Source organism: Grammomys surdaster, unplaced genomic scaffold, assembly GCF_004785775.1.
Source record: "Grammomys surdaster isolate TR1022 unplaced genomic scaffold, NIH_TR_1.0 126133, whole genome shotgun sequence".
Lineage (NCBI taxonomy): Eukaryota > Metazoa > Chordata > Mammalia > Rodentia > Muridae > Grammomys > Grammomys surdaster.
In genome coordinates, this window is record NW_021620941.1 from 1,095,723 (window position 1) to 1,118,884 (window position 23,162).

General features: G+C 48.0%; 1 protein-coding gene across 3 annotated transcripts in view; it reads left to right on the forward strand.

Annotated features, from left to right (window-relative positions):
- The window catches only part of Ralgps1 (Ral GEF with PH domain and SH3 binding motif 1), a 239,370-nt gene that overhangs the window by 184,569 nt on the left and 31,639 nt on the right, over nucleotides 1-23,162 (forward strand). For all 3 annotated transcript variants that reach the window (XM_028757104.1, XM_028757106.1, XM_028757105.1), the window contains exons 9-11: nucleotides 14,396-14,533; nucleotides 16,371-16,464; nucleotides 20,741-20,808. In XM_028757104.1, coding sequence (XP_028612937.1) covers nucleotides 14,396-14,533; nucleotides 16,371-16,464; nucleotides 20,741-20,808 — 300 coding nt within the window. The remainder of the gene's footprint in view (nucleotides 1-14,395; nucleotides 14,534-16,370; nucleotides 16,465-20,740; nucleotides 20,809-23,162) is intronic.

A 23,162-nucleotide genomic window follows, 5' to 3' on the forward strand; every position in this document is an offset into this window, starting at 1 on the left:
AACAAAACAAAACAAAACAAAACAAAACAAAACAAAACAAAACAAAAACAAAAAAACAAAAACAAAAAACAAGCCAGGAATGGTAGCACAGGCTTATAATCCCAGGACATGGGATATGGAAGCAGGAATGTCAATAGTTCAAGGTTACTATCTGTAACACAGCTTGGGCTTTATGAGCCCCTGTCTCAAAACAAACAAGCAAACATAGAAAGAAACCAAAGAATTAAAGCAACTGGTGAATCACCCAACATGTACTAACATTTTATAGATAAACTATTCTTCCTGCATTCTCCTTACACAGGAAGCAGCTGCAAGGACCAGCATGGGCTTTTTAATTTCTCAGCCAGTCTGGTGGAATATGAGGTTCAGTGGAAGCAGACCAAAGAGAGCCCAAATCGTGCTTGGAGGACCAGGGCTCACCTCCATAGGTTTGGGGTTTTCCCTTTCTCTGGACTTGTTCTCTTTTGTTTTTATTTTAGTTTAGATGTTTAGGATGTGTCTAGGAACAGGGCTCTTTCCTGGAACAAGCTGAGTTCTTCTGGGGGACAGGCTGTGCCCTGGCTGTTTCCAGGCCCCCCATTTCCTCATACAGGTTTCTTCCCTTGTCCCTTTCCATGGCACTGGTGTGACTTGCCAGACTGGCCTTCCACATCTACCACTCGACTTCCCATGATGCCCATTTGGCTGTTTCGGCTCCAAGGTTGTTTTGGTTTTTTGAAGGTTTTTGTTTGTTTGTTTGTGTAATGCTAGGGATCTAAGCCCAAGCTTCGTGTGTGTGAGGCAAGCCCCAAGCTGGTCCCTGCCTTACTTCTTAAGTGTGCTTTAACTTTTGTTAGCCCCCCCAGGCCCTATCTTACAGTCTCATCTCTGTCAGCTCCCTATTCCAGAAGCCGTGTCTTCTTGAGCTGTTTTTCTTTTTTCTTTTTGGTTTTCAAGACAGGGTTTCTCTGTGTAGCCCTGGCTGTCCTGGAACTCACTCTGTAGACCAGGCTGGCCTCAGACTCAGAAATCCGCCTGCCTCTGCCTCCCAAGTGCTGGGATTAAAGGCATGCGCCACCACCGCCCAGCCCTTGAGCTGTATTTCTAATACTGTGTCCCAGAGCTTGGACCAAGCTGTTGAGGGAACAAAGCACTCTACTTCTGTGGCCTTGTACTCTCTGCAGCCCATGACTTAGTGGTGATTTTCCATGTCCCTTTGTTGGGTTTTCTTTCCATGGACTGTATCCTTGGATGTGGTGAAATCTATGGGGCTTTGAGGTTTATCAGCAGACAGGCATTTGGGTTTCCCTCTGGGCACACTCCCATCCTCTCCTGCCAGTAGCAACCTCAAGTGCATGTGAGCAGAGGGAGCACAAAGAACACCAGAGGCCCAGGTCAGCTCCTGCCCAGCAGCCCACAGGCATACCCAAGCTTCTTAGTCTTCTAGCCCCGAATCTCTAAGAGTAAGGACAAGCCCAAATGATCTCCCTTTAGGGAGACAAGGCCCAGAGTTGCTCAGTCTCCATCCTGTACATCTACCCTAAAGTGTGTTGAGCTTATTTATAGAATGTAGCAAAAACACACTCCCACCCTCACCCTAGTGAGGCCTTCTGTCTCTTATCCTCAGGAATTTTAATGACAACTAAACTGAGGGAGGATCTGTGAGGGTTAGTTACACATCTCCATCCCCGCTAAGTTCTTTTTGCTGTTGTTTTTCAAGTAGCTTTACTGAATGTCCGCTATGTTCATATACTCTGGCAGCCTCTTAGTCTCCATGAAGGCCTGTGAGAGCTATGGGCAGCAACCAAATCAGTCATAAATTAGGATGCTGGATCTTGAACACAGATGTCTGGCGCCCCCATAGCTTCCCTCCAGTGTGCATGTGGAATTCTGAGCATCAGACATAACTGCAGCCATCAGGTTCCTTCATTGGAATCCTGTGTGGCCAGTGACCTGAAGCAGGCCACCCTCTGGAGTTAAAGAGAGGTGGAGGCAAGGAAGAACACCTTAGGAAACACCACAGTTGTCAAGGACACAACTAACCCATTTTTTGTCTCATTTAAGGATATTAATGTTTCATACGTTTTGTGCCTCTTTCAAATGCCTTTCTTCATCAGGCTATTGGGATCAGGAGCCATGCTTTGTCTGGTGCCCCACCCCTATGACTAGGATATGGGAGGCATTCTGTGAGTATCTGTAGTATCAATACTCTTGCCCAGTGACAGTGGACATCACCAACTGAGCTTTGTCCTTGTAGCTTCACCTCTCCACAGAGGCCTGCTCCTTACTTACCCTTAGGCTCTTGGCTTTTTCAGGTGGTGAGCAGCCATGCTTCCCTGCTACTGTGGCTACTTACCCCACGCCAGAGCATCCTCTGATTGTATATCAAGGGTATCCTGATGATCAGTGTGGGCAGCAGATCCTACTGCGACAGCAGTGTGCTGTTAGGAAGGGAGGTAGAATGGGATAAAAGTGCTGCTGGGTAAATGGACAAGGAAACAGTATGGATTTCAAGGAGGTACCTAGGAGGCCAAAGCCCAGGGTTCAAGTGTCTTGGGTCACTATCTAAGAAAATTGAGTTCTGGTACACAAGGGGTCCAGATGTGGTTAGGCCTTCCAGTCTGCAACCTGACCTAGACAGTGCTGGCACACTGGCAGAACAGCCACAACACTAGTTTCTTCGGGCTCCCTCTTCTGGTTGGGTTGTAGTCCTGCCCATAGGAGTGGGCTGGGAAGCGAGGTCAGGCCTGGGCAGTCTAGACCTGGCTGAGCAGCAGGCTCAGTCCATAGTGGGAGAAGGGTGGGGCTCATGGAGATGGCCCTGCTGTACTGTACCTGTAACCACTAAAAATGGCTTTCCTAAAACTTCCTGGGGAGGATTTGCATGTATCCGTTCACTGTGAACAAAAATGGAGGACTCCAACCCTCTAAGCCTGACACCCACAAATAAGTGAGTGTAGGTAGAAGAGACCTTCAGGACTTCACTGCTGAGAGAACAGAAGATCCACTCTGAGAAAGTAGAGATCAGTGTTGATCTACCTAGACTGGCAAAAATCTGCCGCTCATTCCCCAGAGAATACAGGGAAATTGATGACGGAGGCCCAGAACATGGGGTCAGTTACAGTCTCCATTGAATCATGAATAAAGCCGGCAGCTTTGTTATTTTGGTGTACTTAAAGACTAGGTACCAAGTGGCCACAGATCTGTGAGTGTATTAGGGGAAATGGAAAATACTTTGGCGATTAAAGCAGCCGTCTGTGAGCTCACTCTCTGGCTGGGATCCTGATGGCCTGGGATGTTCAGGGAGCCTTTCTGTGCACAGTAGCAGATCTCAGAGCCAGCACTGGAAAGACAAGCTTGGGAGTGTTTTGCTTGGCACGTGGCAGCTGCCGTTCTACCCAATGTAGGCGCAGGTTTCCGAGCCTTTCACTTTGGGAGTCATCTTCCATTTCCTTTGATGACGTTTGCTCCTCTGGATACTCTTTATGGAACTCAGAGAAAGGAGGATGGTTAGCTTGGAGATGACAGGCCAGTGCCACCCCCACAGGGTGGCTGTGGAGTAGGGTGCCACCAGGGGCAACTAGTCTCTTCCACCCTCCAGTAGAAGTTAAGGGTCAGAAGAAGAGCCATACACGCAAATAAACCCTCAACTTTGGCTCCAGTTGGATCCAATTCTCTGAGCCCTATTCTGTGCACCTCAGTGGTAGATCTGAAGATTGTAGAGCCAGGCTGTACATAGTCTAGACCTGTGAGCATGGTAGCCATACTGTAACAAAAGAAGGGACAGTAAAGAAGGTAAGAAAGAGAGAAAGAGAGATAAATAAAGAAAAAGAAAAAAGAAAACTAAACGTCTCGCTGATATGGAAGTCTTGAGTAGGTGGAGCAAATGTAGCGTGTCTGCACATGTCAGATGAACAAGTCAGTGGCTGAGATAGAGCAAGCACATGTGAAGTACTGAAGGTACACACGGCACAGCTACCGCTTACACATAACGCGATTAGCTACTGTAACAGTTATGCAGTGACACAACTTAGGAATCAACTGAAGAACCGTTAGTCCTGATAATAGAGTTAACTTCAAGCTAAGACACTGGTACCTTACATGCAAGCAGCCATTATGTGGAGAGCGTAATGAGAAACAGATCAGCAAAAACTATCAAACACCTGGAAATGAACTAAGAAGAAGCCAGTAGATCCGTGCATATACACAGTAGATAGAAAAATTATACTACATTATTAAAATTAAATGTGAAAAATTTCAGGCTTGTTACTCCTCTTTTGAGTAATCTATTTTATTGAAATAAAGGTAGAGATGTGGTGAAATGGCTCAGTACGTAAGATGCTTTTTGCCGAGCCCGAGTACCTGAGTTCCATCTCTGGGACCACACAGTAGAAGAGAACTGACATGGGCTGACAGCTGTCCTCTGAGCTCCATGTGATCGGTGTGCACATGCTAAGTGATAGGTGTGTACTCCCTCTGTCTTTGCTGTCTCCTTCTGTATGACTTGCTAGGTGAGAACACAAAACTTTCATGATCAAAATCAAAACTAACAGAGACCCACAATTTGAGAGTAAGACCCTACAGAGTGCTCAGCCCTAAATGGCATACCTATATTAGACCCCTCCTTCCAAAGCTCAGGGATCATCTCAGAGGACAGGGCAGAAAGGTTGTTTTAGTAAAGTGGTGCTTGTGGTAGATTCTCCTCTAAGAACCATGACTTAGCCCTTGGGAAGTTTCTAGTACCCGGTGTGATTTCCCTCTTGTTGAGCCTTTCTTAAGAGCAGCTAGAGAGCTGTTGGTTAACACAAAGGTGTGAGTCTGCTGCTGCACACTGGAGGTGTGAGTCTGCTGCTGCACATCGAGGTGTGAGTCTGCTGCTGCACCCTAGGCTTTTCATGCCACGCTGCTCATTGCATGGTTCATAAGTCACAGCTGGGCAGGACCATTGGTTGCTTCACTTCTTTGAAAGCCTGCATGTACCCTCTGGGACCAGGAAAGCTAGTCCTCAGGGAGGAAGCTTTTAGTAAGATCAAGCTTGAGTCCTCTGGGTCCTGTGTCCAGAGTGTACAGTGTTTTCAACAATAGGGACTTTCCTTTCACCTCTGAGGGGCAACCAAATGTAACAGCAGTAGTCTATATTATTTTGGGAGTCTCTTGGACATCCCTGACCAGCAGCTCAAAAGAGGGCTTCTCATAGCTGGTGTTGGGGTTTCTGTTAGACGGTCTATGGCTCTGTGGGGAATGTTATCTCTGGTCTCTTTTCATTCTTCAGGTGGTCTCAATGGCCCCTTGTTGTGCCAGATCTGCTAGGTTTTACTACAACAGACATATCAGTTCTAAAAAAGAACTGTAGATAGTTCTGGCTTTCTCTGTGCTCTGAAACTGTTGGGATGGTGTCTGAGTTCCTCATGAGGCTTTGTGGATGAGTTTTATGAATCAAGTCAACGTCATGCTTCTCAATTTTAGCAACTTTCTCAATGTTTTCTCTTTTTTTAGTTATTGAAAAGGTTTTTTTTTTTGTTATTAAAAAGTTTCCTGTGTCTTCTTGACACAACTTCAAGAAGACAGCTGTTTCTATCAAACATTGATTTCATCTCTCTTGTTAATTTTTTCCTTAGCATATATACAATGAAATATGATTACAGCTACCCCATCTCCTGCCTTCAGCTCCTCATTTTGTTCCCCTTCACATCCCCTTCCAATTTCATGCAAGTTTTTAAAAAGCAACCCACCAAGGCCATGTGGTGCTGCCCAGGGGTGAGTGGGTGGGCCATCCACTGGAGCATGGAGCTGCAGAGACTACATCCTCAGTAGATAACTATCCCCTCCCCGGTGTGGTGTGGAGCCTGCAGGTTGTCTCCTGTCTGTGCCAGGATTTTGGCCGGCTTGATCTTGTGTTGTAGATACCTTTAGCTGCTGTGAGTTCATGTGCCATAGCTGGGTATGTCAGAAGACAGCATGGTATAGCCATATATGTCAGAAGACAGCGTGGCAGTGCTCTTCTCTGTCCTCTCACACCTGCCATTCTCTCCTCCCCTCTCCCATAGTGTGCCCTCAGTCAGAGAGGAGATAGCCGAGGGAACAGATACAGATGTCTTGCTGAAGGCTGAATACTCAGTCTCTCTCTCTCTCTTTTTAAATGTATTTGTATTGATTGTTTGGGAATTTTACACAATGAACCCTGATTACCCTTACTTCCCAGTCCTTCCAAGTCTGCCCCTCAACACTGTGGCTCAAAAGAATTAAACAAAACAAAAAACAGCCAAGTCCAGTTTGTGCTGTCTGTACAGTAACTGGAGCATGGTCACACTCCGGGTGATCAGCCCTTAAAAGTGAGCCCTTCCCACCACCTGCATCCCCCATGCCAGAGCCATCTACCGTGGAGAGCCACACTTCAGCCTCCTCATCACAGTTTGTACGAGTTCTCCTCCATGGTTTCCTTCTAGGGTGTGTGTGTGTGTGTGTGTGTGTGTGTGTGTGTGTGTGTGGATGAGGGGTTGTCACAGAAGCCTTCTATGTTTCTCTCAAATGTGAGTCCTCAGTCATCAACACCACCGCAGAAGAAGCTTCCTTGTCCTTTACAGTCAGCAGGAACATGGTTCATGGACTTCTACATGGTTTCTGGTAATTGCACTGACCACAGATATCCACCTGGCCTCCAGTGTCAGCACATGCCACAGACCTCAGCATGCTCTCCTGTGGTCGGATGGGTCATGGACACCAATAGAGTGAGTCCCCAGCAGTAGCACAGCCCAGGGACATGAACATAGCTTCAGGTGGCAGCACAGACCAAGGACATCTGTACAGCCTTCAGTGGTAATACAGGTCACGGACATCAGCACAGCCTGCTGCAGCAGGACTGTGGACCCAGGCATGGCCTCAGCGGCAGCATGGACCACAGACATCTGCATGGCCTCAGCAGTAGTGCAGGCCTCTTACATCACGTACTTAGTGCAAATGCGTAATGTCTTATTCTCAGCACTTGGCTGGTCTCATCTTTCCAGGGATGCCTGTCCTCCTCAAAAAAGCAGCTTTCTGGACCCAGGCTGAGAGTAGCCCAGGTCTATGGGTAGAAGCGTAGGTATTTAGAAAGCATTGTAAAAAGAACTGCGAGTATCTTAACTTCTGCATACTTGGAATCATTTCCCTCTCATCCCTGCTGATATGCCAGTCCCTTTAAAAGTTTATTCTCCCCCTCATCACACATATTAAAGACTTGACTGCTTTATTTTTTTTATGTTTCTATTTTTTTTCGCTTTCTTTTTCTTTTTTATTTTTTCTTTTCTTTTCTTTTTTTTTTTTTTTTTTATTTGTTTTTTCGAGACAGGGTTTCTCTGTGTAGCCCTGGCTGTCCTGGAACTCACTCTGTAGACCAGGCTAGCCTCGAACTCTCGAACTCAGAAATCCACCTGCCTCTGTCTCCCAAGTGCTGGGATTAAAGGCATTTTTTTGGCTTTCTAAGACAGGGTTTCTCTGTGTAGTCCTGGCTGTCCTTGAATGTGGCCTCAAACTCAGAGACCTGCCTGCCTCTGCTTCTAAGTGCTGGGACTAAGGGTATAGGCCACCACCACTTTTTTTCTTTTTCTTTTTTTTTCAGAATTAAATGTCACCTTGTTTGTCACTTCTGATTTAAGAAAATGTTATGGGCCAACAAGATGGCTCAGTAACGAAAGGCATTTGCCGCTAAGGCTGACCACCTGAGTTCCATCTCCAACCCCATGAGGTGGGGGTGAGAGCCTACTTCTGTGAGCTATCTTCTGACTTCCACATGTGCATCGGAGTGTGCATGTGCACACACAGGCAGCAATACATAAATGTAATTAAAAAATTTTTTTTCGAGACAGGGTTTCTCTGTGTAGCCCTGGCTGTCCTGGAACTCACTCTGTAGACCAGGCTGGCCTCGAACTCTCGAACTCAGAAATCCGCTTGCCTCTGACTCCCAAGTGCTGGGATTAAAGGTGTGCGCCACCACCGCCCGGCTATAATTTAAATTTTTAAAGTTATTCCTGTTTTTGTGTTTTTATTTGTGCTCCTTTTATTTTTCTATAAAATTTATTTATTTTTCTATAAAATAGTTTCCTTTTTATCTAAAGTGTTAATGTAAGTATTTGTAGCCACATTTTTTTTCCCTTAGTTACACAACTTTACATCATATGTGGATAGTTTACAGTTTTATTTTTTTCTTCTCTGAACAATTTGTTGATTTTTTTTCCCTCTCTTCAGTATGGTTATTTTATAAAATTTGTTTTCACTCCCAGGGCAGAGGAGGGGATGGAACTGCTCCAGACCCACCAAGCACATGGGTTCTGAGCGTGGGAGGTATGATTTCTCCCAAAGGAAAACCGGGCTGTTTCCAAGAGTGGGGAGTAGGGTGTTGGGTAGACCAACACATTAGCTTCTTTACTCTTGCCAATAAAGTTATTGAAGGATCAAGTGAGAGTTTTTTGCACAGCACAGTGTCCGGTGTAAAATAGGCCCAGTAACAGTAAACACATGGACGCCTCCTGAACTCACACTTCTGCCGTGCTCTGCCTCAGGGCTCACTGCAGGGCTTCTGGCTCAGCCATTGCCTGTTCACGCCTGTAGCTCTCCTGAGGAAACCTGAGGCTATGCCCTCATTTCACCTAGGAAATCTGGAGGGGATGAGACTCCTACACCCCAGGGTTCTGTCCTGGCTACAGGACTTTGCCCATGTGCATTTGCAATCACTAACGAGGCCATGTGCTCAAACCGGAAACCATGGCTTCTCCCCACCTGACACGTGACTCCCTGTGCTGAAGGCCTGGGAAACATTTGTTTCTCTGGCAGTCAGAGGCCACAAACTTTCCATAAGGCCTAGACTTCAAGTAAGGATTCATTGTGAAGTTCCCAGATTGCATGACAGATGTTAATTGGCAGGCATTAATTAACACACTCATATCTGTCCTCTCAGGGAGCCAGGGCTGCCCGCAGACAGCGGGTCTGCTTGGTGCTGTCTTAAAGACCAAAGCAAACCACACAAGCTCTAATGAGCAGGCACTCTGTTATTTCATTTGGTATTTACCAAGATGGTTTATGGGGTGGAACCACACAAGTGTAGCTCTGAGGGCCAGCTCCTCATTTCTGAATTCCGAAAGTCATCTTTTCAGGCTGAGCAAAAAGAGTGTGGAAAAAAGTCTTTCATCTCAGATTTTGAAAGAGAAAATAGAAAGCGGTAAAATGGAAAAGTGGCGCGCATTTTCCTGCTGGGCAGGTTTCTTTTCCCATCACACAGCAGAATTTTCCATATTGAAAAGATAGTGGTGTGAGAAAAACCAAAACCAGACTGGGCCTGGAAGCGAGACAGGGCGGCTAGGAAGAACAAGGGGGCAGTGAGTCTTCCCTGGGCTTGTGAGGCGCCAGGCCAGCCATGGGCCTTGACCCAGCTGGACTGCCTGCTGCTGGCTTGCAGAAGCCTCTGCACACCACCAAGCAGGAGTCTTCTCTGAAGGCATCTCCTTTGTCAGTGGGCACAAAGATGGCACAGGGCAGAGGCAAGGTTGGGGGAACCATTTGCCTCAAAGGAGGGCTCTTCAAGTGGGCATGGTTGTGTGATGGTGCCCCCAGGTGAAAGGCCACAGCCGCATTCCTCCTACCCCCAGCTCAAGCTGGGACCCTCTTCCTTGGGCTAGCCCGTGCCTCTCAGTCCCTACTCCTAGCACTTCTGTCAAGATAGGCCTGAGTTTCCACCCCATCTTCTTGGAAGATGGGAATTTGGCCTACTCTTTTTTCCTCCTGAGCCTCAGTTTCTTAACATATAGCTTGTGGACAATGAGAGTAAAGGAATCCTGAGGCTAGCAGCACGTCTCCCCTCCCCCACATGCATGTCAGACAGAGAGTGTTCCCATCACCTAAGCCTCCCTCACTGTGTCAGTACCTCACAGTCTAGCCCAGTCCCTTGGCATCACCCATTCCCACTGCAGCCAAAGCCAATGGCTGGTCCAATAGCTGTCTGTGGTAGTAGGCCAATAGCAAAGTGTCATCTGCTGGAGTCACTGTCTAAATAGGAACAGGAGCTGCACTATCCCAGGCCAGATGGGCTCCCAGCACTGGTCCAGCTACTGGGTGGTCTCATGCGGCTGGTGTCTGGGTACCTACCTTCTATGGTTATGCCAGTTGTAGCCAGACCATCACTCCCATGGCCATCCCTCTGCTACTCCTGGTGGCTCTGTGTGGCAGGGCTGGCAGGGCCCCCAGGGTCTGGGTGGGCTGCTGATGTAAGACCTGAGACCCATGTGCTCAGGCAGGCCTGGGACGTATAACAGGAGGAAGGAGCCACAGCCTCCCTTAAGACCCTCTGGAGAATGTCAGTCCCAAAGTAGAAGTGAGCCAGAGCCTGGGTGCCTGTGCTGGCCCAGCTGCTGTATGTCACCACCCTGCTTCCAGGTACTCCAGGCGGCATGGTGCAGTGTAACAGAGACGAACAATATCAATATGGCAGCCAGACAGAGCTGTATGTGGAGCCTGCCTTGTCCACTTTCCTACTGTGTGGCCTCAAGAAAGTAATGGAGCCTCTTGTAGTCTCTGTTCCTTCGTAGAAGCAGGACCATGGTTTCCTGGTGGCCATGTTGTCCTTACACAACAACAATCTGACGGCATCTTCAGTTTAGGACCAGGATATAGTAAGTGCTTAGTAATCCTGAGTCAGTACCATCTTTTTTTTTTTTTTTTTTTTTTTTTTTTTTTGGACAGGGTCTCACTATGAAACGTGGGTGAGCAAAGTTAGAGCTTTGCGCAGGCTAGGCAAGCTCTCTACCCACTACTGAGCTACAGCTACAGCCTCAGCCCACATTCTGGTCATCTCTTGAGATGATACCTTTCCTCAACTACAAAACAAGAGTGATGAGAAGCATTTCATCAGGTTGTTGTCTGGGTTAACACAGGCACACCCCCTCATTCTCACAGTCTCCTTTTCGCCTCATGTTCACCAGGCAGCTCTGTGTGCTTTGCTCTGGGGACTCAAGCCAGAGCCCTGTCAGGGAGGGGTCAGCCGTCAGGATTCAAAGGACACAAACAGGCATCTGGTTTATGTTGTGGGCATAGAAATATCTCCTGTGGTTGGCTAGTATAACACAGAAAAGGCTTCCCTGGATTTGTGCACTGTTCGCAACAGTGTACCATTTCTGTAGCAGTGTTTGTTGAGGGAGTACAAAATTGTGGCTGTCTCCCTGCCTAGCTTTACAAGACTCAGTCCCCAGTCACTCACCACTATGACATGAGTCTAACTACTCGGGGTCTGAGGTGCAGGCAAGTGCTAGAGTCTGGGTGTTTTACAAAAGGGATTCAGGAACTGATTGTCATACAGTAGTGAAGCCCTGCCCCTCCCCAGGGTATTCTGAACTCCTCTGGCCTTGGTTTGTAGAGCACTGCTCAGGAATGAGGCTTGGACCACACTTTGGCACAACACAAGGGAGTCTCCAAGTAGAGCTGAGTCTGAGCAAGGGCCACTCTGCTCTGGAGGCCAGTAGGATGGCTGTGGGAGCCACATCCCTGCAGAGCTCTTGTCGAGCTTAGTGCACAGTAGTGAGACTGTGTGCAGCCCTTCATCTCTTCAGTCTCCTTCTCCCAGAGGTGCTGGTCTAGGAAGAGACAGGGCTTCCCAACAGACCCTAGGAAACCTCAGTTCCCACCTCCTTCTCTGCTCCTGGGCTGAGCTGCTGGCTGGCCTCTTAGTCAGCCAAGCTGGAGTCTGCACACTGCATCTGGAATCACCCCACGGCCCACAGCCCTCCGCCTCCACACAGCACTGAGCCCCACACAGCACTGAGCCCCACACAGCACTGAGCCCCACACAGCACTGAGCCCCACACAGCACTGAGCCCCACACAGCACTGAGGGAGGCTTTTGTTTTGGTGGTCGCAGCCATAATGGGATCCTCAGGACAGCCATGGATCCTCAGGGAAGCAGCTGAGTTACTCCACTAAGTTCAAGAGAAAGAATAAATCTGTGAATTCAAACCCACCACATTTAGAATGTTTATTCAAGGGGAATTATTATTAATTGTTAAAATTTGGAAAACAGTACCATCAGAGGAAAGGAAATGGGCAGGGGCCTGTGAGGAGCCAGCAGATGCTCCTGTGATTTAATGGTTTCCCGGAACAATTGAAGCTATTTTAAAAGCAGACGGGTGACTCATTGTACCCAGCACCCGAGGTCCTCCCTGGTGGCAGGAAGCCTGAGATGGAGGAGGAAGCCAAGGTTCCATTCCCATCTCTGTCACTTACCAGCTGTGTGACCTTACGCTAATTTCACAGCCTCTCTGAGCTTTGTTTTCCTCCTTTACAGAGTGGGAGTTTGGAAGGATAAATAAGAAAGCAACCATGTGCCTGGCATGCTGGCGCACACCTTTGATCTCAGCACTTGGGAGGTAGAGGCACATGAATCTTCGTGAGTTCGAGGCCAACCTAGTCTATAAGCTAGTTCCAGGACAGCCTGGTCTACATAGTAAAACCCTGTCTCAAAAAACAAAAAAAAAAAGAAGAAAAAAAGAAAAAAATATTCTTATTGTTTCTTCAATCTGATTGTCTTTACATCACAATTAATATAATATATAAAAATATATACAGTGAATGTAAAATATAACTATACAGTATTACATTTGCCATTTGTAATATTTGACATTGGTCAGGATTTAGTATACAATCATTTTGATAAAGTTAGATATTCAAAAGCTAACATCATTTTCTGATAATGAAGGTCTCTTTAGGATTTACTACATTTAAAGTCATTAAATGTAGAAATCTATTTTTCAAAGATTTTTTTGTCATATTAAATTAGATGTGTGTGTATACATGTTGGGACATGTACCTACAGAAGCCAGAGGCACCAGACCCCTTGGAGCCAGAGTTTTAGGCAATTACAACCTGCCTGTCACAGGTTGGGAACCAAACTTGGGTTCTCTGCAGGAGTAGTGTATGCTTGTACCATCTCTCCAGATAATATGAGAGTAAGGAAGTACCTGGGAGTCTTGGGCTGTGGACATGGAGGACATCAGATGCCCATCTGCAGGCTGCTGACTCAAGCACAGAGCTCTGGCAGCACTGCACTTCGGAGAAGTATTGTTTTTGTTTAAGTTGTTAAAGCTGTGCAGACAGATTTTTTAAACTTTAGATCTATTTTTAACCTAGAAGTTTCTTATGTGTGCACACTCTCCAATGGTAGGGTTTCAGTACTTCATTCTTAAATGGACATTGTAAGGTTAGAGGATGTGGATAGCATGGTACTGAGTTTTTGAACTTACTGGGCTTTCTGTATGGTTGTAGCATGCCACAAGACAAAGCCAGTTTTGTTTGTTTGTTTGTTTGTTTTTGTTTTCATTTGTTTTTGAGACAGAGTTTCCCTGTGCAGCTACAACTGTCCTGGAACTCTGTAGACCAGGCTGGCCTTTAATTCAGAGATTTACCTGTCTCTGCCTCTAGAGTGCTGGGATTAAAGGTGTGCACCACTGCTAGGGGAGTTGTAGCATTTTATAAATTCTCTTTTTATCCCTGGTGGTTTCTTGCTTTATGTGTTTGAATGTGGTGGTTGTTTCATGCGTAGAGTGTTGGCATCATTGCATCTTCTCCATTGGTATGTCTTCATCCACATCAACCATTTCTCCTTGTGCTGATCATCTGTCTTCAGTTGTACTGTGCATGGCTTCTCCTGCCCAGGGCCTCGTGCTTTATCCCTCAGAGTTGCTCATGAAGTTCTCTCTGAAGGGCACGCCGTTCACTTCTCTGTACTATCTCCAGATAGTCTATAGTGCAGCTTTGCAGTCAGCCAGCGGATACCCATGTAGAGGCTCAGCCCAAAGAACCAAGCTCTGCCCTTCCACCTTCTCCCCCAGCTGAATTGTCTGGGAACTCCCATTCCCAACCCCTCCCTGCTCGTCACTGGCCATCAGAGTTCCCGTTTTGCATCACATCTTATTTCTTGGTAAGCATCCCAGAAGAAATCTGCCTACCACTGTTTTTTTGGGGTTTTGTTTTGTTTGTATAGAGAAATATCTCATTCTTAACTTCTTCTGTTCCTTATTTAATTCACAATTGTATGAATGTATACACATGTGCAGGGACGGATAAACACATAGCTAAGTAAATAATTAAAATCCACAAAAGCTGTTCTCCTGGGCATGACAGCTTAGGCTGTTACTTTCCATTTGGATTATAGGTATAAAACCTTGCTGAAGATTATGCAAATTAGACAGGCTAGAGTCTGCCAGAATGTTATCCATTTTGGTTGTTGCTCAAACGTTTGATGTATAGTTGAACACAAAGAATGAGGTAGTTAGAATTCAAGTCCAGATAGTATGTTCCATTTCTACACGTTGCCCTCTATACCTTCTTGCTGAGGAGACTATTTAACTCTAGGATTTGTAATGTGCCCTACTGTAACCCAGTATCTTCTTTAATCCTAGGAATCTACCTTCTGGACTTGATCTACATTGATTCTGCATACCCTGCCTCTGGCAGCATCATGGAAAACGAACAAAGATCCAACCAGATGAACAACATCCTCCGAATCATTGCCGATTTACAAGTTTCCTGCAGCTATGGTTAGTACCTTACTGCTAGGATTATAAAAGCTTGCATTGTTGCAGTCTGGATCCAGCATGTTGGCCAGAAAGTTTCAAGAATCAGGTTAGCCCCACAAAGCCCCATTGGGATGTCTTGAGCTTTAGACCTGGGCTAGGCCTTTTATGCATTTCCAAAGACTGCAAACCAGATACTCTATTCCTTAGTTACACATGGGGAACACAGTTTGACTGTCCCGTGAGTGGCGTGTCCCAGGTCTGACTGGCTCTGAGTCGTTTATCCATGAGGATCCTGGTGGGAAGCTCTCAGACAGCTCTTCTTCAAGTGGATTTGGGTCCAGATTCCTTCTACCTGTGGCTCTTCCATTTGGATCCCCCCATAAGCTCTGCACTAGGCTAGCAGAGACAAGAAAGAAGCAGACAAGGGTGGTTTGTCGGCCAGACTTGCAAAGGGCACATATCACTTCTGCTGCAGGAGGTTGGCCAGGTCATCTATCTGTGGGCCTAAATGGAATGGGGTGATGATTTGGTAAGCAACTGGGCAGGTTTGCTGCATATGGCCAGATGGCAGAGGCGGAGCAGGACAGTAGGTGCCTAGAATGCATAGAGAGGCCCACTGGAGACTTCCTATAGCTGGAAGTCAAAATGCCATCCACAGCACCGATTTTACACAAGACTATGAGTCAGGTGCCCTAGTACTTTGTGAGAAGGAACAGCGACTCGATCCGGGCAGGGGTTTGCAGTGACGGGGAAAGTGAGGAGCAGAGCTGTAAGCCGGCTCTCACAGCAGGGTAAAGGAATAAAAGTCTGAGTGCACCAGACGGGGGTGAGAAAAGAGAGTCCTGTCTGTCACACAGGGTGTGAGACAGCCGGCCACTTCTGCTCGGGAGGAACACAGGAAAGCCATGGGTCACCACATCTCAGGGCAAGATAGGTCCACAACGTAAGGCAACTCCTCTCCCTTCAGACACCCTCACCGTTGTCTGTAGACCAGCAAAGCAGCCACAGACTCAGCCTCGGTGTCACACCAGGGAGCAAGTCTCAGTGCCCATCTTGTCTTGAAAGGTCACTTCCTCTTCCCCATAGATTGCTCACACATGAAAACAAAGCCATACCTAGAAGTACACTTGTGTCACAATGCTCTGGACTTGTGTGAGCTGTCACCAGTTCAGACACAGATGTCATTGTCCTCATGTCAGAGATGATGACAGCAAAAAGGACTTAGAGGAGCCTGAAGACTGAGGCCCCTACTGCTCACCAGGACTTCTCCATCCCCACAGCCTCTCTCCTTTCATGGCTGCCCCTCTTCTCAGCAGTGCAGTGACAGGGAAGTGGCTAAGGAGAATAAAGTGGCTCGGCCCAGTCGCTCCAGGAAGCCAGTGACACAGCCTCACAGGCTTGAGTAGAGCCTTGCCTTGCCTCCTGTCAGTGACAGGACCTTCGCCCACTGCTGCCATCACTCCAACACAAGCCAAAGTGAAGGCTGGAACAGATGTCTGTCACCTAGTGCAGAGCCTCCCTTCTGGGATGGACTTGCATACTGACTGAGTGGCCATGCATTCATGGCACACAGAAGGAGACAACCCAGTGCTATCACTGGAAATCTATTTGGGCACAGACACATGATTCTGATGTATTCTGAAGGCCAGGGTTTTATCTTTTCCCAGCCTTAGCGTCTCTCTCTTTCTCTCAGCCAAATGCTGAGGTCACTCTCCACAAGAGCAGTATTCAAACCTGACCTCCCTTTAGGTCCTGGCCCCAAGGACAGTAAACCAGCCTCAAGATCCCAGGTGTGTCTGTATCAGTGTTCCCTGGGCTGGGGCAGTCAGGTCTCTGAGTCCTGTTCTGACTTTTGCAGATCACCTCACTACCCTGCCACATGTACAAAAGTATCTGAAGTCTGTGCGCTACATCGAGGAGCTCCAGAAGTTTGTAGAAGATGATAATTACAAGTAAGTCCTCGTCCATCCTGAGTAGCCCGCCCGTCCACTGTTGTCCTTAGCACCCAGGTGCCTGCAGGTGACCTGGTCCTTACTGCGACTGGGAAGTGACCTGAGAGTTTCCATGGCCCACCACCACAGGCCCCAGAACAGTGTTGTCTGTACAGCCCTCACACCCCACAACTGAAGAAGGTAGTATGTTCACCTTCCCATGTGGCCTAAGACACCAATGTGGGCTCCATAGCCATGCATGATGCAGGCTCTCAAGAGGATCCTTGGCGAGATAGAAGGTCAGCTGGTCTTTTTTTTTTTGTTTTTTGTTTTTTTTTGTTTTTCGAGACTGGGTTTCTCTGTATAGCCCTGGCTGTCCTGGAACTCACTCTGTAGACCAGGCTGGCCTCGAACTCAGAAATCCGCCTGCCTCTGCCTCCCAAGTGCTGGGATTAAAGGTGTGCACCACCACTGCCTGGCTGCTGGTCATATCTTTAAGCCAGTGTTTTCCGAGGTCCTGTTTCACAGCTGGATGACACAGGCAGTCCTTGGGCCTCTCAGCTCTCTGCAGGACTCTCCATCTGGCTCTAGCCAAGGGCCCCAGGTACAGTCTCCACGCTCCTATGACTAGATGTACTTCCCAGAAAAACCCCAAGGCCCAACGCATCTGTCTACCCTGCTCTGGCCTGCAGTTCTCCCTTCATTGGTGGCACCTGAGTGTGCACCCTGCATGGCTCAGGGTCTGAGGGAGGAGCAGGGTTTAAGTCAACTCTGGCTGTCCATCTTAGCTGGACATACTCTCTTCTCAGTGCTTTCTCTGACCTACATTAAGACAAATCTCAGCCATCTTGTGATTGCTCATTGGCCACCCGAGTGTCACTGTCACAGACTCTCTTTCACATGCCCTCTCACTGGCGCTTCTGTGCACTGTGCTTCCCTGAGTCCTCTTAGCTACTGCTCAATCCCTTGCAGCCTTGTGTTGAAAGCCTGATCTTGTGTCATCTCAGTATGTTAAAGTGACCCAGAACCATGGCCACCAGTCGCTTAACAGATTTGGGAACAGTTGTTCAGGCATCCCCACCTGGCCAGTGCAACAGCAGTGGCTCCGAGCTCTAGCTGGGATCCAGGTCATAGGGTGGGGCCTGGAGACTGACCTCTCTTAGCACTTCACTTGAGGCTCCAGTCGTCTTTGGAAACAGACATCCTGCCCTCGCTGTTGCTGTCTCAGCATCCATCAAAATGAAGACCAGTGCAGAGGTGTGTGCTAGCTCCTGGTGATGGGAGCACAGATTCAGGCCAGAGGTCACGCTCAATCTGTGTCTATCAGAGACAGAGCTCATTTTATTTACAAAGCGTTTGCTGTTCCTGAAGAGTGGCCTGGAGTGCAAAATTATTCCCACTTACGTTCTAGTATAATGTTTTCCATTCATGTTCCAATCTTGCCATTAAAGAGACAGTAGTTTTTCATTAACACTAATACACTTTAAGGAGAAAAATGGCCTATAAATACTTGTGAACATGAGACAATCCTTGGACAAGCTGCAGATTATGAGTAATTACTCCTTCCATTCTGAAGAAGGGGAGCACCGCCCCCCACCCCCACCCCTCTGTGCTAAACAACAGCCAGTCTGGTGCTCATAAAGGCTCTTTGTTGGACCAAACTGGGCAAACCTAGGGAGGAGGGCTGCCTTCCTGCCCCTAGCATGGAAGGCCCTCTTTCTAAGGAGGTCCTGTTTCTAAGTGGCAGGACGAGGGCAGGGTGTGCAATTCTGCCAGAGTACTGAGCACTGTGGCCAGCTCTCACCTAGAGGTGAGATGCCAAGGATGCAGGACCTGAGGACATCAGTGACCTTGCTCTGCCTTGTATCAGTGGCCAGCATCTGCCCTGTCAATTCTCTACCAGGAGGCCCAGCCAGTGTCGTCTCTTTCTCCATGTTAGTCTGGCATCAGTTTTAGGAAAATGACCCAATCCCACCACTTAAAACGCATGGCCAGCATGAAGGGATTTGAACACTTGACTGTGCATGGGAGCTTTATACGTAGAAAAGGGTGGGTAACTGGAGGAACGCAAGGACAGAATTTACTTGATTGGATCATACTACTCTCCTTGCTATTTGTAATTAAACATCTTACATTTAATTCAACCAGACAAAAGGAAACTAAAACAAAAGGGAATGATCACTCTTTATGTTACTATTATTTACTGCAGGAAATCCTACTTCCTGGGGCAGCAGAGAGATCTCAGTGGTTAGGAGGCCTACTCCTCCTTCAGGGGACCTGTCTTATTCAGGGTTTCTATAGCTGCAGTGAAACACCATGACTGAGAAGCAAGCTGGGGAGGAGAGGGTTTATTCAGCTCATACTTCCACATTGCTGTCCATCACCAAAGGAAGTCAGGGCAGGAACTCACACAGAACCAGGAGGCAGGAACTGATGCAGAGGCCGTGGAGGGGTGTTGCTTACTGGATTGCTTCCCATGGCTTGCTCTGCATGCCTTCTTATAGAACCTAGTTCTACCAACCCAAAGATGGCCTCACCCACAATGGGCTAGACCCTCCCCTGTCAATCACTAATTAAGGAAATTTCTTACATCCAGATCTTATGGAAGCATTGTCTGAATTGAGGTTCCCTCCTTTCAGATAACTCTAACTTGTGTCAAGTTGACATGACACAGGGTACAGTTCCCAGCACCCACATCAGCCAGCACATCTCCCTGTAACTCTAGTTCCAGAGAGTCCAACAACCTCTCCTGGCCTCCTCGGCCACCTACACACACATGCACATAATTAAAAGTTAAAATTAAAAAAAAAATTCCTAAAACAGTTTTTTTTAAGACTCATAAAATGAGCCAGGAAAACCGTGAAGAGGCCTGAGTCTTGGTGTTTCCTGTGACCAGGTCGTTACTGTGACTGCCAGCTGCCTCAGATTATAAAGAGGATGCAGCTGGGCTTCCCCCACCTGGGCTTCCCCGCATCCAGGTTTTAGTTGTGTTATGTTTGGACCCCACCCTCTGAGTGCATAACGTGGAAGCCATGCTCAGGATCCATAATCCCTGCAATTCTGTGTGTAATTCCAATCTTAACACCTGTTGTCCCCTCACGCCATGCCATGCCATCGTTTGAGATCTATCCCTTGCTTAGCTGGCCCCTCCCTCCCCTGGAGAGCTGAGCTTGGTCTCCTGCTCTCTCCCAGGCCTGTAGGTTTGGTGGCCGCCCGACACTGTGTGCTGCTGCTAAAGAGTTCTATGTCTGCCTGGGTTTTTCCCTCTTGCTTTGCCAGGTGGGTGCTGAAGTCCATGAAATTCAGAAGCTCAGCAAGAAAGCCTCTGAGAGGAGGGTTTTTCCCAGCTCTCCTAGACCCCACAATATGCCTTCCCCAGTGCAGACCAACCCAACTGGTTAAACCTTCAAGTTCTTCCACACCCATTCTTGGATTCCACCTTCCAGGGCCCCTGTGCTCGGTGCTCTCTGCCTTCCTCCTCCTCCTCCTCCCCCTTGAGCTGCTTCCCAGCAGTTGTGATTGGCTCCTCAGCCTCCAGCAGTCCTCAAGTAGTCTGTTTCCTGTGAGATGTTCAGCCAGCCTGCTCTAGTTTCCATTTCTGATTTGGTTTCATGTCACAGTTTCTCATTTCATCTGCTTCCCCTGTCTCATCACCTTGATGTTCAGGTTCTGTTGAACTTAGCTCATGTTCTTCTAGGCCATCCTCTGCTCAGAAGCTACCTCCTGAGGTGACCTGAGGGTCACTCATTTTCTCTTCCCTCCAGTGAGACAAGGTCTGAGGTGTTGCTGGACCACTGTCTTGATACCATTTAAGAGACTCTTCACTAGTTCTCCTTCCACATATTCGGAGGAGCTGAGGAGGTTGGTTCCTTTCCTGCTGGCTGGAAGGTCCAGGATCACCTAGCATTCCCTTTCCCACAAGGAGGTAGGAGGTTCCTTTCATCTCCCTGGGCCATCTCCATGCCACAAAAAGATACTCTCACATTACCAGTCTGATCCTATGGAGCCTGTTTTCCGTCTTAGCATCCCTGCCTGCCACCCACCAGTGCCATGAATTTGGCTGAGGAAGCTGCATGGCCTTTCTGCTCGCTTTCCTAGGCTCTAAAACATGCTTCAGTCACAGAGTTGTGGGTAAACAAGCAAGGGCCTTGGGAGGCATCAGTAGGAGGAAGAATTGTAACCCGAAGCAGATCTCATACTATTCCTGAGTTCTGTGACAGATATACTCTTGAACATCCCTCCCCTGTCCCATGGTAGACCCAGGCCTCTCTGACTTTGTGAAAATCTTTGGTTTCAGGTTGTCACTCAGAATTGAACCAGGAAGCAGCTCTCCAAGACTAGTCTCTTCCAAGGAAGATCTTGCAGGTATCATAGCTCCTCAAATGGTTCAAAACTACTCACAGCCTAGACAGGTGCCAAGACAGGCCCTACATGGAGCCCAAGAACACAGTTGGGTTCACTGTGTGGCAGGCTCAACTATCCCTGTTTACAGCACCTTCCACCACCCTGCCAGATTCCTGATAATGTGGGACCCCAAGAGACTAGCTCCCCAACTTAGAAGCATGTGCAAGGCGAGCTTTCTCTAGACCACCTTAACTCTGGTCCTTCAGCCTGCCCCAACCCTTGGGATTATATGCCCCAAAGGTGGGGAGGGTAGCCAGGATGTACCAGATACAGTAGATTTATCATCTCTGAGGGAAATGCACTCTATCACCAGCAGAGGGATCCTAGGAATCTGCTGTCAGAGCGAGGCTCTAGCTTTGTCTGTCTTTCTGGTCCTCCATAGCCTTGTTGTCATGATGCCGGGGTGAGCATAGGCCTGTCTTATGCTCTGTCCACACCTATCCACTGTCAGAATATGCTTGGTGTCAGCTGCTTGGTTGTTACTGCCATAACAGTGGCCCTCCAGTCATTGTGCACCCAGCTCTTAGGGCTGGAGGCTGATCAGCATCGCTGTCTGGGGAGAGGCTAGAGGGACCTCTAGCAGCATGTTCTCCTGGATCTAGCTCTCCATCACTCTAACTTGGCTTCTGAGCCACTGTACATTAGCCAAGCAGCTTTGTCCCTCTGGGTCATGTTTTCCTTGTATATAAAATGGAGATACTGAAATCTCCATCCCAACAAGACAGCACTGAAATGCTGTTCAAGTGCTCAGTAAGAAGTAGGTCGGAACTACTGCCCAGGGTCACGCCATCCCTCTGCCTTGGGCTACTCAGGTCAGCCTCAACATACTTCAGGCTGGGGTGTGTGTTGGTAGGACTAGGCCCACAGAACTCTCAGGAAGCTCTGTGGCAGCTTCCTTCCAGCCCTGCTTCCTGCTGCATAGCCTCTGTCCTGTCTCTGGGATGTGCCCTTGGCTTTTTGTCTGTGCCAGCCTCTGCTATCTCTGACTGGTAAGCTAGAGTTCTTTGTACCTCTGGGCTCCCCTTCTCAAGAGCCTTGGAAGGTGCTGCCCTTGGAACTAGCAGGGCTGCTGAGTTAGTGCTATCTACAGTTGTGTTTTTCTTTTTCTTTTCTTTTTCTTTTTTTTTTTTTGGTTTTTCGAGACAGAGTTTCTCTGTGTAGCCCGGGCTGTCCTGGAACTCACTCGGTAGACCAGGATGGCCTCGAACTCAGAAATCCACCTGCCTCTGCCTCCCAAGTGCTGGGATTAAAGGCGTGTGCCACCACTGCCTGGCTTACAGTTGTGTTTTTCATGACATCTTCTAGACTCCTGTATTAAGTATCTCCTACTATCTCCTCAAAAGCCTACTGTCTTTCCCTGGCAAATGGCCATCGACTATGGTGGTTCAGAGAGCTATGGTTCTGGCCAGGTTTCTACTTCCTGATCTTCACTATTCTAGAACTCTTTCCCAAGCAAACTGCTCTCTGAGATGCTTAGCACTGCACACTCTTACCTGTAAAATGGGTGCAGTATATACGTTACTCACAGGGTTGCTGCTGAAACTTGTGCAGAGTCTAGCCCAGACCCCTCTCATTGGGGAGCTGTGATGACGTTGTGGTTGTCAATGTGATTCCATCACTGAACTAGCCTCCATGCTTTAGCTAAGTGATACTGCCCAAGACCCCAGTTGGGTCTGATTTCACTGGGCCAGCAAGCTCTAGACCCCAAACAAACCCACCCGGTCTGTGTAGGATGACATATGGCCACATGTTCCTGTATTTGCCTGTGTGTGCAGCTGTGGAGTTAGTTCCTTGGGATGTAGGCCCTACATCATACCCTTGTGTGGCAGTAGCCGGTATGGCCTAACCCTCAGTCATCTGTGTACTCACTGTCTTCTCCCTGAGAGACAGAGCTGGGTGTGGAATTCCTAGAGCCTGGCATACAGACTTGTAGGTGACTCCGATGCCACCCATTCAGCCCTAGCCTCAGAGTTCCTTGTTGGGCCCTGTGGGCACCTGTCCTTGAGGGCAGCTCCAGTGTGGGCTGTCTGCTGACTCTGCACAACCTTCCAGAAAAGTGCTGAGCCCAGCAGTTCCTGCACTGCAGAGGGAGCTCTGCTCACAGGACTGTTTTTCACCAACTTTCTAAATCCCTGGCTTCAGCCCCAAAGCAGGATGTCAGGGTTTATGTTGATCACCAGAGAGCCAGTGACTTTCTAGAAAGCTCATAGCCATTCAGTGACTCAGGTTTCCCCCTTGAAGTGTCAGAGGAAAGATAAGAAGCCCTGCTGCAGCGTGGGTCATGGCATATAAGGGTTCCCACAGAGGGTGGTCGG